At 45.3% G+C, this 20,402-nt stretch overlaps 1 protein-coding gene across 1 annotated transcript in view; it reads right to left on the minus strand.

Moving 5' to 3' along the window:
* Positions 1-1,892, minus strand: part of STXBP3 (syntaxin binding protein 3) — a 639,289-nt gene extending 637,397 nt beyond the window's left edge. The window contains exon 1 of the mRNA XM_069641861.1: positions 1,633-1,892. Coding sequence (XP_069497962.1) covers positions 1,633-1,693 — 61 coding nt within the window. The 5' untranslated portion in view covers positions 1,694-1,892. The remainder of the gene's footprint in view (positions 1-1,632) is intronic.
* Positions 1,893-20,402: the final 18,510 nt, after the last annotated feature.

A 20,402-nucleotide genomic window follows, 5' to 3' on the forward strand; every position in this document is an offset into this window, starting at 1 on the left:
GGATTCCTGTTTTGCAGGACCACTCCTGAGGAGGGACTGTCTTGGTGGAGAGAGGTTTTACCCAACCTCACAAAAGAATCAAAAGAGGCCTAATCCTTTAGTCTGACAGGGACAGGCGGACTAGAATGCACATATCCCTTCCATAGCGGACCTGGGTTTACAAGGCTGGCATGTGTATGATTGAAATCAGATGTGGCTTTTCATAATTATGTAAAACCTACAAAACCATACAACAGGAGGTATGGTTTATATTTTCAGATTACTTTGCCACCAGATAGAAGGTTTATCATAAACGTATGGAATTTGGAGCCAAGGTTGCATTTAAGTTTACATTGCAGAGGGGCCATAACTTTGTCATCTCGCAATAACGGCGCTTCCCTCAGTTTACAAGGATATTTTTTTATTGTGCATGCAGTAAAATTTAAACTTTTTAAACAGACTCAAAATAAAACAGAACAAAACAAACCAACAAGAAGAAAGAAAACACAGTCATACTTATTATAAGAATTTTGATAAAATAGAACATTCTCATTAGACATGATATAGTAAACGCCAGTAAAGTGCATTAGTGAGCTGTCAATTTGTCTCTCCCAAGTTGCTTTATAGGGCAATTTTTATGAACTTTAATTCAACAATTTCGGTAACTCAATTGATAGGAAGATTTCCTTATCCACCGAAAGCCTGTTCCAGAAATCTGGAGTGTTAATCCACTCTATATGATGTACAAATCAGGCAAAATATTTCTCTCTATTTGACAATGTGGCTTTACAGGTTATTATAAGGTGTCTGATGTCTTGAACATAACATTCGCTACATAGATCACAGACCGCAGCTATTTTTAGATTTTCACTTGTCTCACTTTCGTGACAGACGATGGAATAGAATGAAATTCCCTTTTGTGCAACTTCCAATACATTCGAAAAAAAATGTCCCATTCAAGCAGCGTTTACCTTTAAGCGCATTAGAAGAAAGATAATTGGAGTATGATTGGACGAAATCATTTTGAAGGCCAAGTGGTGTCTCCGCCACGCAGCATGAATGGTACGTGTGTTTCCGATTGCCTGACACCTGACCCTTACATCGGTATGGTGTAATGTTTCACCCCAGCAAGATAGTGCCTCGCCGCAGCCTGTAGTCGTCTCCACTGCTAAGGTGTCAGTATCTGACATGAAACCTCTTGGGCCAACCTTCACCGGGTGCCGACGCAGCCACATACTCCCAGTTGCATAAAATGTGTGGGCCGCCCTGTAAGTGCTCCTGTGCTGCCCTTCAGGCCAGTGTCAGCCCGTGACAGGAGCCTCGGGGCTCTCCAACAACACCACATATAAACAAGTGGGTCAGGCAGAGCAGCAAGTCCCCCCAACTTCCTCCCCTCTCCTGTACCCTTCTGCCTGCCCTACTCTCGTCATAGCAGCGCAGGCACTCGGGGTCTCTGCCCCGGGGAGCTCTGCTCGGCATCTGCCGGGCCCAGCAGTCCACCTGTGAAGTAGACTCACTCGCAGTGCACTGCTGGGAGAAGCGGCCGCAGCTTCTCTGGCCCCGGGGTGTGTCCCGGTGACTTGTGATCCCTGGGCACCCGTGGCGCCTGGGGGCTGCTCCTCCCCCCGGGACACCATCAAGCACAGCACTTACTCTGCCAGACGATACTCTTGAGACCCCGGTCAGCCGTCGCCTCCCCTGCCACAGGAGCCATGTTTCCGACTGCAACCCCGCCCTCAGTGATGTCACAGGATTTGCAGCTAATCCAGAAGCAAAGTGCATTCCCAGGCACCGGCGACGTCACGGGGGTCACCGGAGGGATTCCCCAGGGTCAGATGATCCCTGCACTCCATGGAGGGATACATGTGGAGGCGCACAGTGATATGGCGCATACAAGAATTCACAGCAAAGCAACCGGACACAGTGGCGTGCACACTAGAAATAACGAGAGACGAGCTACTGCGCATGGGCATCTTGCTTGGGATAGTGTACGGGGAGACATTCTAATCGTGGCAGAGTCCGTGAAGGACGTAGAGAGATAATCTGTTAGAATATCATTTATGTGAGTTCGTGAAAGATTAATGTCAATTGTGTGAGAGTGCATGTAACAGACAGTTGTACAAGTAATGTTCATTGGTTGAGATTGTACCTGACGTTGCATGCATGCCAACATCCAGAGCACCTGGGAGGGTCTGAATCCCACCACCCTGTACTTGCCCATGGCACATCAGAGGTTATGCACCTGATGCCATCATAAATTCTATTTCTGACAGCCCTTCCAGCCTGGATGCACCATGTACCTCCACTGTGACAGTTCCCCTGTAAATTAAACAATTCAACAATGGTCATTAAATCATTTTTGGTGTGGGCAGGCGGGTGGTCCTGGCAGCGAAATTGGGAGACTAAAAGGTTCCCATAGGAATGCATTTGGGAAAGAATTATGTTAGCTGGGAGTATGTGAAAACTGACAGCCCTTCCAGCCTGGATGCACCATGTACCTCCACTGTGACAGTTCCCCTGTAAATTAAACAATTCAACAATGGTCATTAAATCATTTTTGGTGTGGGCAGGCGGGTGGTCCTGGCAGAGAAATTGGGAGACTAAAAGGTTCCCATAGGAATGCATTTGGGAAAGAATTATGTTAGCTGGGAGTATGTGAAAAATAGCAATATTCGTTATCCAGTGATAATATTGCAGGAAATAATAAAGAATGAATTTACAAAGGTGAAAAAATATTGTAAGAAATAACAGAGTGGGTAAAAAATACCGAAAAGCAGAAAAAATATTGAAATAAAGAAAAGAAAATGTAATGATAGGGGTGGGTTTTAGGTGTAAAAAATAAAATGAAAACAGATTTAGGTTAAAATTGGGTTCAAGGGGAGAGAGACAAGGAGAGTTTAGAAGTAGGAGAGGGACGGGGGCTCAGGAGGTCCCCCCGAAAATAGGAATGTTTCAATGTACATTGTAAAAGGCCTTTCAATATTTTTTAATGCAATATTTATTACACTTTGTAATTGTACGTCACTGTTATTTTCGCAATAGAATCACAGCGAACCCAATATCCTTCTCGGAAAAATCAAGAGTTTCCCACCTAAATCGTGAGGGTTGGCATGCATGATGTTGTATGGTCTCTTTAAGAAACCGTATTACATTGATGTATGAGAAAAGTCAGCTTGTCCCTACACCTCTTTGCGCCAATTTTAATACATAGCCAAAAATCACGAAAGCCGATTTTTCTTGAAAAGGAGTATTGTTTGATTTATTAACTTGTGTTTAGCCCTTATCGGATGACACGTGTTTCGGCGTATATCTTGCGCCTTTTTCAAATCCGGGCTGTTTATATACATGAAAAATATAACAAAATCAAATACAATATTGAATAACTTTGTTGTGTTGCATCCGCCTTAGCTATTTACTACATAGTAAAAGTGGTGACTTTCATTACTGTTGTAAAACCATATGTTAAATTTTCCCCAAAACGAAAAGCTAAATGACACCTTTGCCTTACACCTCGTGCAATAATTTGTGTAACAATGAAATAAGAAGGAAAAAATATCAATGAGATGTATACGTTACAGAAATGGGGAGGATAAATCGGAAAACATATCTTAATTGTATTTTAAAATATTTTGTTAAATGTCCAATTCAGCAATCCCTTACCCTTCCTTGTGAGGTTACAGTTCCCCCTCTGAAAAATGTCTTTCTTAGCTGGTCAAGCGGCCGGGGTCCTAGAGTTCAATCCCTCCTATACACAAAATTACATATGATGTTAACAGCTTACGTTAATATTCGTATTGAGTCCACGGTCAATCGCTTTTACTTTTTCACCTTTTATTTATATATTCATTACCAATTGAGAAAATCTCTTTATCACATTACTAAATATTTTCAATTGTCCCTATGATTCTGAGGCTTAGTTATATTTGCCCACATGAATTACTTTCATATTCAGTATGTTACAGTAGCGTAGTGCTTCTCCTTGCTAGTACGGGAGAGAAAAAACCCTTTCCTAGTCTAGGAATGAGTTCACTGTTATCTAGGCACGCGTGAGCGGTTGTCAAGTTTTAAGACATTTTCCTTTTCCGCGAGTTCGTTTGAATCGAAAAAATAGTGATTTATCTGCTTTACACGGTTTAGACAGCGTGTGCTGCTTATGGTGGGCTTCCCACCCATTTTTAGGGCTTACCTGAAAATGATAATGCTCCTGCCTCACGCGTCGGGGGTTCCATTTTACCTGGAGTTTACTCATTGTTATTAAGGGGTCCTTTCCCTTCAGTCCTTCTTCGCTCTCAATCCGTATTTCACGGCGGCCATATTTTGGGATACCTGCCGATTTTACTAGGCGGCAGGTTAGCCATAGTCCTTTCCCTGCATGACTATTACGTATTTAGAACCGGTATGTTTATCCAAATTTAATTTTCTAAATTAAAGTGATAATTTGTTTATAATTCAAAGGTTCTAGTTATTGCAAACACTTCTTGTCCTACAGTTAGCCTATGCAAAGGATTATGGTTATAGTAGTCTCATGGCTGTTACTATGTTTAGTTTCTTTGCTTCCTTTTAGCTGTATTCCATTGGCTGTTTTTATTATTTGTTAATCCCCACTTATGGCCTCTACATGAACCAGGATCTTTCTGAATAATTATTGTTTTCGTATGTGACTACCTACTATAATTCATTGTTCCAATGGTTAATATTTATACATTCAGTTTGTACAAACACACATTTTTAACAATATTACAAACGCCTGAATAGGTATGTGTCAGTGATCAGACAATTATTGTTTTGTCAATTTCAATACCAATAGGGGTTAAATCGTCATGGTGACGATTAGCACACTAACAATAGCAATAACAATTTTTTACATGCTTTACTTCCTTTTGATCTCCATTCCATTTATACCAAAGAAAATGAACCATTTCATTGTCCAAATTCAACCCTTGTTCTACCGTTTTGAAACGGCATATGAGTCTGGCTTCTTCCTGCCGTAAACGTAATTCTTGGTTCCCTCCTCGTTTGCCCATCGTTATTATTTTCAGACCGACAAACCTTATATCTTTTTTATCCTGCATTTGGTGATGATTTTGCCAATGTTGGGACAGCGGGAGGTTTTTGTCTTGGCTTCCAATAGCAGAAATGTGTTCCCTGATTCTAGTTCTTAACTCTCGAATGGTGCTCCCAATGTATATCAGATTGCAGACGCATATCACCGCATAAATAACATATTTGGATCTGCAGTTTATTTGCTCTTTGATCTTTGTTTTCACCCCATCATAATTTGTGAACAAGTCTGTTTCTGGTGCCGCATAGTGGCACATTGAACAAAAGCCACATTCTCTAAAGCCTAACTGCAGTTGGTGTAGCCATGTCTGTGGTCTTATTCCTTCTTTTTTCTTTTTCCGGCAACATTGATGGATTTAGCATCCTTTTCAGAGTTTTTGCTTTCTTGTATACTATTGTTGGGTGATCTTGAATATGTTCAGATATATGTGGATCCAACTTCAATAAGTACCAATTCCTCTTTAGAACTCTCTTAATTTCCTTGTTATTTGCGCAGTACGTGGTAATAAAGTGAATTTTACTCTCTTGTTGTGCTTCTTTGATTTTTTGAGACAATGTTGATTGTCTGGTCATGCTTTAGCCTTCTTCCTTGCATTTGTGATTAATTTTCTTGGGTATCCCCTGACTGTAAATCTGTCTGATAGTAATTGGCACTCTCTCTCAAAATTTGATGATTCAGTACAGTTTCGTCTACCTCGAATAAACTCCCCTTTGGGAATATTCTGAATGAAGGGTTGATGGTGGCAACTGGTTGCATAAAGTGTCCAGTTCACTTCTGTTTCTTTTCTGAACGTTTTTGTGTGTAGTTGATTCCTGGATACATAGATGGTTAGATCCAAAAAGTTAATTTCTGACCGACTACTTTGTCCAATAAACTCTAAGCCAAATTGGTTCTCATTCACTTGATGTAATAGAGAATCTAATTCTTCTGATGTTCCGTTCCAAATAATCAGTACATCATCAATGTATCTTAGCCATTTTAGGGTTGAATTCGGACAATGAAATGGTTCATTTTCTTTGATATAAATGGAATGGAGATCAAAAGGAAGTAAAGCATGGAAAAAATTGTTATTGCTATTGTTAGTGTGCTAATCGTCACCATGACGATTTAACACCTATTGGTATTGAAATTGACAAAACAATAATTGTGTGATCACTGACACATACCTATTCAGGCGTTTGTAATATTGTTAAAAATGTGTGTTTGTACAAACTGAATGTATAAATATTAACCATTGGAACAATGAATTATAGTAGGGAGTCACATACAAAAACGAAAACAATAATTATTCAGAAAGATCCTGGTTCATGTAGAGGCCGTAAGTGGGGATTAACAAATAATAAAAACAGCCATTGGAATACAGCTAAAAGGAAGTAAAGAAACTAAACATAGTAACAGCCATGAGACTACTATAACCATAATCCTTTGCGTAGGCTAACTGTAGGACAAGAAGTGTTTGCAATAACTAGAACCTTTGAATTATAAACAAATTATCACTTTAATTTAGAAAATTAAATTTGGATAAACATACCGGTTCTAAATACGTAATAGTCATGCAGGGAAAGGACTATGGCTAACCTGCCGCCTAGAAAAACCGGCAGGTATCCCAAAATATGGCCGCCATGAAATACGCATTGAGAGCGAAGAAGGACTGAAGGGAAAGGACCCCTTAATAGCAATGAGTAAACTCCAGGTAAGATGGAACCCCCGACGGGTGGGGCAGGAGCATTATAATTTTCAGGTAAGCCCTAAAAATGGGTGGGAAGCCCACCATAAGCAGCACACGCGGTCTAAACCGTGTAAAGCAGATAAATTACTATTTTTTCAATTAAAACAAACTCGTGGACTGGCCACCAGGGGGCGCACGGATGAACGTCCTCTCCGTGTGAGCACCGCCTCCATGGTCCCGAGATAGCGGCATGAGCCCCCGCTAACGGACCCCCCCACCACGAAAGTGCGAAACTCTACTGTCTGAAGAGACCCCCCCGCAACGGAGAAGAAACCCGACGGAAATCGGGCCCGATTTCACCGAGAACGGGGAGTTTTTAGGAGCGCTCGCCTGCTGCACCGCGGGAGACCCGAGTACGGCGGGCCCCGTGACGGGCCTCTCTTGCGGTGACGGCCCGCGCCCCGAGCCTACGGAGCAGACTGGACGCGGGGCCCCGGAGAGGCGACACCCCCCGGGACCGGCATATGCACACGGGGTGAGTGAGGACCCCCACCGCGAGACTCCGCGGCGCCAGGCCCGTGCCCCGGCGGCGCCGCGTGATACACGCATCTCCTCGCTGCCGACGGCGCGTGTTATGAGCTGTGCCCCGGCAGTGCGCCGGCCCCCGCAGTAGCTGCCTGCTGGATCTGGACCCCCACGCTTGTGCTGCTGCCCCCGGCCCCACCGGGGATAGCGAGGTGCTATTAAACACCGGGCCGCGCCAGATCCCGGCGGTGAGCCCTGAACCTCCTTGCGGTAGAGGCGGGGACGACCCACCTGAAGGCCGAGAAGGCCGCGAGACGCCGTACTCAAAGAAGCGGCCCACAGCATGATCCGTGTGAAAGCTCAATCCTCACATGACCATCGCTCCTAGCTGCTGGCTGCCTAGGCATACGCTTCTCGTGCCAAATGCCATATTGAAGGGACAAGGGTAACCCGCCAGCTGAGCACTACATACGGGGCAATACCCTCCCCCGTGACCCTCCGCTGACCTGGCCCGAGGAACGGGCCCACACCACAAAAAGAGCCGAGAACAAGCGACAACACTGAGCCTGCTACCCGTGCATCCTCCCAGAGGGTAGGGCCCCCTGTCCAGGGGCGTGTGCCTCCTCTAACCCGGGATTTTTGCGCATGGACCCACGACACAAACTGGCTAAATTTGCCTACGGACCATCCCCTGCACCCTCTGGGAATATAGACGCCATGGCCTCGGACTCATCGGAGGCAGGTGCTGCGGCCACCAAAGGAGACATTGCCACTCTACTGTCTGAAATAAAAAACATGAGTGCCAATCTTGGCGGCAAAATCGACAAAATCACCCAGAGAATGGACAGCTTCGAGGAGCGATTGGAAAGCGTGGAGAATAATCAGACCTCGATTGATACCCTCGAAACTCAGATGGATGTACGAATCCGCAACATCGAGAAAAGAGAGATTGAGGCAAGGCTCAAGATAGATGACCTGGAAAACCGGGAAAGGAGGAATAACCTTCGCTTTTTCGGCATTCCGGAACGTGATGGCGAAACGGAGAAAGACCTCAGAGATACCATTCACGATATCATCAAGATACTAACAGCTGACGAGGACACTGATGAACCTAAGACTGAACGCATACACAGAGCTGGAGGACCGCCTGGCGGCCCACGCTCTGTACTGGCCAAATTCCACCGATACCAAGACAAAACCAGAATACTTGAAAAAGCCAGATCTGGTGGCCCGCTCACGATGGGGGGCGCGCAAATCACCATCTACCAAGACTTATCTTCGCTAACGCTAGCCCTAAGACGCCTTTGCAGCCCCCTGACGAAATGGCTGAAAGACCAAAACATAAGGTACAGATGGGGATACCCCTTCTCGCTTACCTTCGAGCATGGTAGCAGAAAACTGATCCTACGCTCCGAAGAAGAAATCAAGGATTGTATCGCCGATCTCCTCGGAGCGAACCAGGGAACCAAAGAGGATGACGACGGCGAGCGCCCGGGAAGGCAATGGGAACTCCAGGGCCCTAGACGCAAGAGGGTAAAGGGATCAAGAAAATATAGACGCCCCAACAACACCCCCGAGCAGACCTGAGCCAAGGGACCCAGGCGAAATCTGAGCTGACCACAGCCATGGCCACAGTGGGCTGCACTGTCTCCCGCGGAGATCGTTACATGGCGGACCCCGCTGAACGGATGTCGCCGCTGGCGGGGCATCCCTCCGGACCGAAAAGTGATGAGGACTCCCGCGGAGAGTCCAGTAAACCGCACGTAACGTTGGAATTTTTCACCTGTTTGTTGTTACTGTTGTAGAAACTGTATAATGTTTGGGGGAGGGAGAAAGAAGATGGGGGCTCACCCTTAAGTAGCGATGGGAAATATGATCGGGACCGTGGGACGACGGTTCCCACCGATGGTCCGCCAACGGACCATACGTTTCCACCCAGTCCGTTCCGGACGCCGTCAACGGCTGCCGACGCAGCACACCCTATTCCTACGCTCAAACAAGCCCCATCGAGTATGGTGGGACACGAGAGAAGGGGAGAGAGATAATGAACACTTGGGAAATGTACAAATATCATTGCACTCGTTTCAAGGTATCGTGTTTGCGGTGACACAGGGTACCTGCAGGTCTTTTCGGACTCTGGAGGCGACGGATTCCAGACTACAGACCACCAATGGCATCACATGAGAAGGTCAAGGGCAAGGGTCTTCTCAGGATTGGGTCAATCAATGTGAAAGGACTGAACTCTCCTACCAAGAGGTCACTGGTACATAGAGAATTTCGAAGATCTGGCATAGACATTCTCCTCATACAGGAGACAAAATTCGCGAGAGGCGAGGAGCGGACAGTTCTGGGAACTAGGGGAGGCACGGAATTTTGGGGCTCTGGCCCGCTCAGAAAAGGAGGGGTTGGAATCCTCATTAAGAAAGGAGTCGGGTTCGAATTAGAGAAGTCCTGGTCGGATGTGAGCGGACGGGCCCTCTTGATTGTGGGGAAAATTGCAAGGGTTCAGGTCACGATTGCCACAGTATACTCGCCCAACACCGGACAGACCGCATTCCTCAGGAAAACGATCCCCAAGATAGTGCTGGAAACTGCAGGCCATCTCGTGGTGGGAGGCGATTTCAACCAGTGGATGGATCCATCTGTAGACTGGAGACCAGGCAACCCCGACACACGGAATCAACATAGAGGGGCCCACACTGAATTCGCTGCTCTGATGGAGTTATACGACCTACGTGACGTATGGAGAGTACAGCACCATGACGAAAAGGGCTTCACCTTTTACTCGAACCCTCATGGCACATTCACGCGCATAGACTATATATTCCTCTCGTCTGATCTAGCGAAGTCCGCAAGCTACTCCGGTATAGTCCCGACTACATGGACAGACCACGATATGGTATTGGCGGACGTCGACTGGGCTGACTTGCCTGTTGCCGGAGGATCGTGGCGCTGCAATGAGTCCCTTTGGACCGATACGGTTTTCAGGGGAGAAATGGAGACCGAGATTGAAGAATATTTTAGGACAAATGACAACGGAGAGGTCTCCAAACAAGGGATCTGGGAAGCTGGGAAAGCTACGTGGAGAGGCCTGCTAATGCGCGAGGGCTCCTCTAAAAAGAGGGAGCGGAAGATTGTCGAAAACAAGTTACGCAGTGAAATACACCAACTGGAGAGTGAATTGAGAGATGGAACAGAGGTAGACTCCGCCAAGCTAGACATGGCCCACCGCAAAAGAGAAGAACTACGATTGGTGGAGCATGGCCAAGTGGTGCGGAAACTGCAATTCCTGAAACAAACATACTATGAAAAAGGGGACAAGGCCGATGCACTCTTAGCTGCCAGACTCAGGGAACGGAGAGAGGAACGCAAGGTGAAGGAGATATTAGAGCCCACTAACCCCACGACACACACACCCTGCTCAATACCCGAGCGTTTCGCCACCTTTTACGAAAATCTATATACCTCCGAGCTGCTACCGGCTCACTCTGACATAACGTCCTATCTGTCCCCAATTACCATTCCTACGGTAACGCAAATGGAAGCCGAACTCCTCGATAGCCCCATAACTGAAAGTGAAACGAGAGACGCGATCAAACGACTCAAACTAGGGAAGTCTCCGGGCGAAGATGGCTACACAGCCGGCTTCTATAAGACCTTCGCCGACCAGTTGTCACCCTTCCTCACGGAACTTTTTAACGAGATAGTGAGCTCCGGGACCGCCCCAGATTCTTTTAAGAAAGCCCTCATATCTGTCATCCCTAAAGAGGGTAGGGACCCCAAACTATGTGGATCGTACCGCCCCATTTCCCTCCTCAATCTGGACGCGAAGATTTATGCCAGAATATTGGCAGCCAGATTAGAAACTTTAATGCCCAAACTAGTCCACTCCGACCAGGTCGGATTCATCCTCGGCAGGCAGGGTGCCGACACCATGCGCAAGACTCTGCACCTTGTCCACGCTGGACACAGCCTCCAAGACGACCCGGCCCTCCTTTCGCTTGACGCGGAAAAGGCCTTTGACAGGGTGGAATGGGACTTCCTAGGTGCAGTCCTCCGGAAAGTGGGAATAGGCCCCAAATTCTGCGATGGGATACGAGCTCTTTATGCCTCTCCCAAAGCGTCAATTTTCGTAAATGGAGAATACTCCAGGTGGTTTGAACTGCAAAGGGGGACCAGACAGGGATGCCCGCTCTCAGCGATCCTGTTCGCACTTTCCCTGGAGCCCCTGGCACAAAAGCTCAGAGACGACTCCCGAATAGAGGGAATACGGCTGGGAGGGACCGAATACAAAGCAGCGTTGTACGCTGATGACATCCTCCTACACCTAACCAGACCTATGACCTCAATCCCTCATGCCATAGCCCTAATAGAAGAATACGGTCGGTTCTCCGGATTCAAAGTGAATATGTCCAAGTCCATCCTCTTTCCTCTCCAAGGTGCCCCGGTCGAAAATGAGGCAAAGTTCCTCTCCCTCGGGCTTAAAATAGAACACGTGACATTACAATACCTAGGTATAAAGATCACTAGAACCCTAGATGACCTCTATGAGGCCAACTTCCCCCAGCTTCTCCGAAGCTTTGCAAGAGATCTCGAGAGATGGAGCAAACTGACGATCTCATGGCTGGGGCGTATCAACGCCGTTAAGATGGTGTGCCTCCCTCGCTTTCTATACCCCTTCCAGATGTTACCGATCGTGATACCTGACCAATTTTTTGTTGAGGCCCGGAGGACCATGCTGCGGTTCATCTGGCAGGGGAAGAGACCGAGGGTCCCATATGACACGCTTATTCTCCCCACAGAAAAAGGGGGGATGGGTCTTCCTGACTTACGGAATTATTATAAAGCTGCCCAGTTGCGCGTCCTAATCCCACACCTTAGAGACCACAAACACCTGCAATGGGTCCAGATGGATAACCACTATTTGTCCCCTGCCACGGTAGCAGAATGGCTCTGGTCCCCATACCAACGGGTGCAGAGGAGAATCAAACAACACCCCATATTGACTACTATATGGAACATATGGCGCACCGGGAAAGGGATGCGAGAAGTCACCACCTGGCCATCCCCGCTTAGTCACCTATGGTCTCCTGGTGTAAATGACCATATTCCGAACCTGGAGCGATTCCAATCATGGTATGAAGCGGGCCTTGAAAGGATAGGGCAACTCCAGAAAAAAGACTCGTTCATTACACTACCGGACCTGACAACGGCTCTGGGGATAGGTACCCTATCGACATTTCACTTTATCCAATTGAAAGGGGTGTTGACAAAATCTGAATGGAGAGCAAAATTGAGAAGAGACCTCACCGCCTTTGAGAAACTTCTGGACTCCAGATCGGAAATGAAAGGCCTCATATCCGTGATGTACCAAACACTCTTAGCAGCAGGAGGCGGCAATACGGAACCCCTCAAAGCCAGATGGGAAAAAGACTTAGGTGAGGAGATACTCCCCGACCAATGGGACCAGATGTGCAAAGCCGCACCCAAATCCTCCATCTCCAGCCAGTACAAACTCCATGCAATAAAGCTCCTACATAGATGGCACTATGACCCACTCCGACTCTCTAAAATGTCCCAATCCATGAGCCCGAAATGCTGGAGGGGGTGTGGAGAAAATGCCAACTATTGGCATATGTGGTGGAGCTGCCCGCGCATCAAGGTGTTCTGGACTGAGGTTTTGGGATGGATTAAGGAGATAGATAATACTCACAGAGAACTCGACCCACACCTTGTTTTGTTTGGCCTTGAAAGAGACGAGGAAGAATGGCTCCGGGTGAAAGGCCTGGCCCCCCAGCTGTTGTTGGCGGCAAGAGCCCTCATAGCGACCAAATGGAAGTCCCACCGGACCCCAGGGAAAGCCGAGTGGATCAAAATTGCTACAAATATCTATGTGATGGAAACGATCACCGCCTCCTTGCACAATAAATCCGCGAAATGTGAAACCCTATGGATGGATTTCAAGAACACGTACATCTCACCCCCCTCTGCCTCCCAGTCAGAGGAGCCTCAAAACCCGACCGGATGATGCCACGTCCAAAGGACAATACAAAGAACATTACAAAATACAGAAAGCGAGTCACCTAAGTCCGACTGCTAATACTTTGCAACGTTTAGCCCTGTGCCAACCGCACAATGCCGATGTTACTGTTAGACGATTGCATTTGTGATGTACAACAAACCAAGTGGGGGGGGGGGGAGGGAGTACGGCAAACAGCCAACGAAGCATACTCAGGTAACGGGGACTGTCGCACGACTAAGAGACTCTTAGCATATTGTTCTGATTTGCATTTCGTGCCTGACTTGCCCCCCTGAGGGATGTAAAACTGTGTTTAAACAATGTTTGCATTTTTCTGTTCTTTGTAAAACCAATAAACATAAAATTTAAAAAAAAAAAAAACAAACTCGTGGAAAAGGCAAATGTCTTAAAACTTGATAACCGCTCACGCGTGCCTAGATAACAGTGCACGTATTCCTAGACTAGGAAAGGGTTTTTTCTCTCCGGTACTAGCAAGGAGAAGCACTACGCTACTGTAACATACTGAATCTGAAAGTAATTCATGTGGGCAAATATAACTAAGCCTCAGAATCATAGGGACAATTGGAAATATTTAGTAATGTGATAAAGAGATTTTCTCAATTGGTAATGAATATATAAATAAAAGGTGAAAAAGTAAAAGCGATTGACCGTGGACTCAATACGAATATTAACGTAAGCTGATAACATCATATGTAATTTTGTGTATAGGAGGGATTGAACCCTAGGACCCCGGCCGCTTGACCAGCTAAGAAAGACATTTTTCAGAGGGAGAACTGTAACCTCACAAGGAAGGGTAAGGGATTGCTGAATTGGACATTTAACAAAATATTTTAAAATACAATTAAGATATGTTTTCCGATTTATCCTCCCCATTTCTGTAACGTATACATCTCATTGATATTTTTTCCTTCTTATTTGATTGGTACACAAATTATTGCACGAGGTGTAAGGCAAAGGTGTCATTTTGCTTTTCGTTTTGGGGAAAATTTAACATATGGTTTTACAACAGTAATGAAAGTCACCACTTTTACTATGCAGTAATAGCTAAGGCGGATGCAACACAACGAGTTATTCAATATTGTATTTGATTTTGTTTTATTTTTCATGTATATAAACAGCCCGGATTTGAAAAAGGCGCAAGACATACGCCGAAACACGTGTCATCCGATAAGGGCTAAACACAAGTTAATAAATCAAGGAATACTCCTTTTCAAGAAAAATCGGCTTTTGTGATTTTTGGCTATGTATTAAAATTGGCACAAAGAGGTATAGGGACAAGCTGACTTTTCTCATATTTTTCAAAATGAGTCGAGGAACTCAGTGTCTCCGTGTGACCCACACCCATGCGACAACTTAGCAATTAATGGAGAAAGAAAGATATTACACAAAGAAGGCATAATCAGCTCAAAGAGCAATCATAAATAAGTCGCAAAGGTACACCTCAAGATATCTCTACTTGAAAAGTTCCTCTAGTTCACAAGGATTACATTGATGTATGCAAGTTTCTCTAATAAAAGGGGCGTCACACAAGGCAGTGCACAAGCAGAGCCCAACACAGAAATATTGTGTCCATATTTCTGTTCCCGCGCCAAGCACGATATTGTGGGTGCGGCCTTACCCCACACAACAATGGCGACGGAGAGGTTGCTCAGCCCACGAGTGATCTCGGGGTCCAGGAAACCTCCCAAAGTTGCTGCTGCAGTTTATTGTGGTTACCACATGCGCGCACGTGTCCTGTGTCCAGGAGAGTGCCGCAGCGTACCTCATTTGGCGTTAGGTGTTGGAGTGCCTGACAGACTCCAGAGATAGTCCGGGCATACACAGGACTGCCCCCCCCATGTTGCAGCTCCTGTGTGGAGTGCTTATGCACCTCGGCAGAATAAAATAAACAATGTTTTCCTCTACTCTGTGGGTGTGTGTGTGTGTGTGTAGGTCCACAATCTATTCAGGTCCTCTGCTGAGGCTCCTGTGGTCAGAGGGTGGCAAGCCTGGAAGTGCCACCCTGGGTTGTGGCTCCCGGGTGACTCGTGTACCCTGGTTTCTGAAGTGCTTGGGCACGGAAAAGGGTGTATAACAGTGTGTGTATAACAAGGCAACACCATGGAGGACAACGCTGGTGTGGCCCCCGCAGCTGTGCAGCAAGGGTCACTGGCCCCTTCAGCAGAATCTGATGGCTCTGTCTGCTGCCCCATCCAGCCTGGGCCCACAATGGAGTCTATGGATCGAAAGGTTGGAGATGTAATTCAATGCACTTGGTGAGATCAACGATAATGCCATGAAGTCCACGCTATTACACGCTGCTTGCCCAACGAGACACAAGGTGTTCAAGACCCTATGGCCTGTGCATGACTCTTATCATGCTGCAAAGACTGCACTGCAGGAGAACTTCACTCAGATAGTGAATGCTGATAATGAGCATTTTGACATGCGCTCTGCCGTACAGAAGGATGAGGAATCACTGGATGCATTTCATGGCAGGTTAAGACAGTTGGCGCTCTCATCCGCTTTGGCCAATGAAGAGGAGTAGGTTCATCAACAGCTGATACAGGGATGCTCTTCAGAAAAGATGAGGATTCAAATATTGAGAGAACCGGCATCACAGTGACCAGGATGCTCGAATTGAGCCGATCGCACGAGTTGGCAGATACATGTCCCTTGAAAATGGACGCTGCAATGAAAACTGTCATGCTGGAGCAAATATCAGATAAGAAGACAGCAGATGTCCAAACCTGTTAAAAACAGTGTGTGGGCCCGACGAGACAAGAAGATAGAGGCGCCACCACCTTAACCGCCTTAACCCAGATTCTAGTGACTGCCCGGCAAAAGGCTACACGTGTAGGAGATGTGGTGCTAATAATCATTTTGTGAAACTATGCCATGGTCCTGTGCCAGGTACACAATCCAAAGGCCCTGCTAGACCTCGACAAGCTGTCCCAAGACAGCCACAGACAGTGGTGAACATTGAACCCATTGAGGAGAAGGTAGAACAGTTTTTCGGAAGTGAGGACAAAGAGCATGTGTCCTTCATCACTGTGATTCTCTGTCGATTTTCAATAGAGTCTTGTAGATGGACTTAAGCAATACTGATTTTCTAAGTGTTGTGCTGCAATACGTGGATGAAATCTTAGTCTGTAGCACCTCAGAGGAAGAGTGCAGACAGGACTCAGTTCAGCTAATGATTATTCTCGCAGAGAAAGGATATAAGGTAGACAGGAGAAATTACAGTATCGCCAAGAAGAGGTGCTATACATAGGTCAGTTAAATTCTCATGAAGGAAAGAAAGTTACTCCTGTAAGGGCTGAGGCTTTTTTGAAAACAGCAAAGCCACAAACAATAAAGAACATGCAACATTTTTGGGGCTATGCAATTATGTTAGAGCATGGGTCTTCGATTATAGTTCTTATATAAGGCCCTTGTTATAGTCTCTGAAAAAAGCACAGGCAACTCAGTAAAAAATTGTCTGGACTAAAGAAATGGAGGAAGGGTTTCATGAGTTGAAAAAAGCAATTTTCTGGTCCAGCTCTGCTTTAATGCGTAGTGGAATCACCCACACTTTACTTACTCCTATATATATATATATATATATATATATATATATATATATATATATATATATAAATATGTTGGCACTTGCGGCAGTATATTCACTACATAGCTATCCTCAAGAATACTTCATCTACTTGTGTTTCTTTACATCTGTACACGTGTAAAGTAACTTTATATCTTCATCGTTTATGGAGCATAAGCCTTTTCATCTTGAGCCAGAGATGTCACTTATCTTTGATACTTTCTTGATGCTTTATAGACTATCTTCACTTTCTTGTCTCTGCATCTCTTCTAGGTGCATCAGTATGACTCTGCATGACGTCACCAATCTGCTCTTTTGCTCTTTTTTCATGCTTCTTCTGGGATTTCATTCAAATGGCCATCATACTGTTCTGAGAACCCAGCGCCCTTCCTAGGGTCTTGACATCTCTCTGGATCTGGGAAGGCATTCTGAGGACCAAGTAAGGAAGCAAGCAAAAGACTCATCTGGATTTTCAAAGTCATCTTTATTCTTTCAAATTACAGCAGGGCAAAACACGGCGGTCATCATACATCAAGGCTCCAGCAGATCTCCCAAAAGTTATAAATGTTCCCTCCTTATATTTGCTATTCGCTTGGCTCAGCTCCCTATTTATGATACAGTGCACTCTCATAGGTTTAGGCACTCCAAGACAAGCCCCTTCCCCTTCTAGGATTGGTTGACTGAAATGTAACTCGCCAAGTACCTACGTCATACCTACGCATATGACTAATTAACATTGTGTATGATACACTCGACCTTTAAAGTGAATCCTTTCAAGTATCAGGAGAGAAAATTACTGACGTCAATCCTGAGATATTTTTTGCAAACAGCATCCTATCTCTCTGTCACAGAAGCCCAAGTATTGGTGTCAGCTATGTGCCTCCTCTGCGAACTGAGCAATTGTTGCTAGTTTAACCAGATGTCTGTACTTCCCTTGATCAATACATGGCTTTCCTGGTCCGTCACTGTCAAGATTACAGGCTAGAAGTCCAGACACCATGTCCTTGGCTACTGAACTCTCACTGAACTTCCATGATGTAATTATATCATTATTTCTGGCATGACTTGCAAACGTCCACCATTTTGTATCTAGCATCCATCTTAGAGTTTGCCTGACTTTGTCCCACTCCAAATGGCTGATCAAATTACAAAATGCCTGACCAACCTATCTTTTACGCAAAACTTGGTACCTGCTCAGTTTTGAATCTAGATTATTTGATAATTTATCATAAACAAGTACTACTTGACATATTCTCTACTGTGCACGACAATCTGACCCCACAAAATAGACCGCCCTTCAAAGCGCTTTTCTGAAAGGCACTACATTTCTTATTTTCGCAATATTAAAGTCATTGATCAATCCAACAAGTTATCAGCATTCTGTTTGAGATGGTGGGGCCTACCTCCTATACATTCAGTTTGAGGGGGAGGGGGCTCTCCCCTGTACAATACTGTCTTGTATGCAGGTATGTCTTTCCTAATGGGAACCTTGCTCCAGGATTCTTCTTGGTATTGGTATTTTCACTGGAACTGCACGTACTTCACACTGTGGTTCCCAACATATAGGCAATATGGGCGAGATACTTGAGGTACTTGGCTCAGTCTCTACAAATGCCAACCCAAATATTTGGTGTGCGTAGATGGAACAAAGGTAACTATCCTCAGTGACACAATGGCTTTGGTGAATGTCATGGTTCATTCCCACCACCTCATGTTAGAGGGGCCTGCGTCACAACGCAAAACCCCGGCGCACATTTTCACTATTGTGGGCACAACACCCCTAAGTCTGGAGGGCATGCTCGTATTGACTGTGGCACTAGAAAGGGAATAGAATAAAAGCAACGTTTTTTATTACAACATTGAGTGAAGACTTACTGCTGGGTTGTGCTGCAGCCGAGGCCATGCACATTTCTTAAATGTGCTTTTGTGGTGTACATAGATGTTCCATCGCTGGTTTAGATATTTGCAGATGTGTTCTCTGGCATTGGGAAAATGAAAGGGTGACTGATTTGCCTACATATTGGCGAAACTGTGTGAGTCAGTAGCTCTGAAGCACAGGCAGGTTCCCTTTCACCTGAGAGAACAAGTGGAGCGAGAACTAGTGGTGGACCGGAAAACAAAGCAACCTGACTCTGTACATATCTGTGTTGATATGTGCCTCCCCAACAATGCAATGAAGAGGGAGAGGCACATTATTCCAATGATTGATGACATAGTGATGGATCTGCAGGGTGCAGTATTTCTTTCTAAACTGGACTTAAGTGCGGGGTACCATCAGTTGGTCCTACAGCTGAAGTCTAGATATATTAAGACCTTCACCACCCACAGAGGCCAATATCGTTATAAGAGACTGACGTTTAGGGTCTCCTCAGCAGACAAAATGTTCCATAACTCAGTGAGGGGTGATCTGACCAGCCTCCCAGGGGCTCTACACATCAGTGACAATATCCTTGTGTTCAAGAAGTCAGAGGTGGAACATCTGGAAAGACTGGAGAAAGCATTGTAGCGAATTCGCTCATTGGGGCCCACGCTTCACAAAGACAAATGCAAATTTCTGCAGAGACGGCTAGAATCTTTTGGTTTTGTGTTCCAAGAAGGAGGCATCTCGGCTGATCTGGCCAAGGTGAAAGACATAAAGGATGCCAAACCTCCCAAGAATGTTTAAAAGGTGCACAGCTTTCTGGGGATGATGACTTATTGTGGGCATTTTATAAAAGACCTTGCCACCATTCTTCAAAAGGAGAAGAAACAGAACTTGACACAAATCCAGAATTGATAACAATAAATTTAGAGGAATTAAACGTAAAAACAGACTGGACGAAGAAGAGCTAAAACAGAAGTCAAAGTTTAATCCAATTAATAACTTGAGGAACAATATCGAAGCATTCCAGACACTTGTGATCGAAGATCTAAAGAAATTTAGGAGAAAGAAAAGATCGAGATATAAAGACAACCTATCAGTTGCGGACAGGGTGGCTCTGAAAGAAATACAGACCCTAGAGACCTGCATTATAAAGCCCTCAGATAAAGGACGCAACATCGTCCTCATGGACAGAGAAGATTATATTAAGGGGGCATATAAGCAACTCAACAATAAGAATTGTTATGAGAGAGTGCCAAACAACCCGAGTCAAGAATTGGAAAACACACTGAATAATTTCCTTAAGAAATGGGAAGAGAAGGGCATCTTAACAGATGAAAATTGTAAATTCCTTTCAACCCCAAATGCAAACATTCCTACAATATACTTTCTCCCGAAGATACATAAGGACATGAAAAAACCTCCATCGAGGCCCATAGTCTCATCTATAAGTTCAACGTTTGAGAATATGTCAAGATACATAGACGAGACCCTCTTTCCCTTTGTGTCATCACTTCCATCCTACCTAAAAGACACAACAGACTTTCTCACACGCATTGAAAATATACCTTGGGACACAATCTATATACTGGCTACAATGGATGTTGTTTCTTTATACACATGCATAGGACACAAATATGGCATCAACGCATGTGAAAGCTTTTTAAACAGCAGATCATTAAATTACCTGGAACACAC

Source organism: Ambystoma mexicanum, chromosome 1q, assembly GCF_040938575.1.
Source record: "Ambystoma mexicanum isolate Mex_15411 chromosome 1q, UKY_AmexF1_1, whole genome shotgun sequence".
NCBI classification, from domain to species: Eukaryota; Metazoa; Chordata; class Amphibia; order Caudata; family Ambystomatidae; genus Ambystoma; species Ambystoma mexicanum.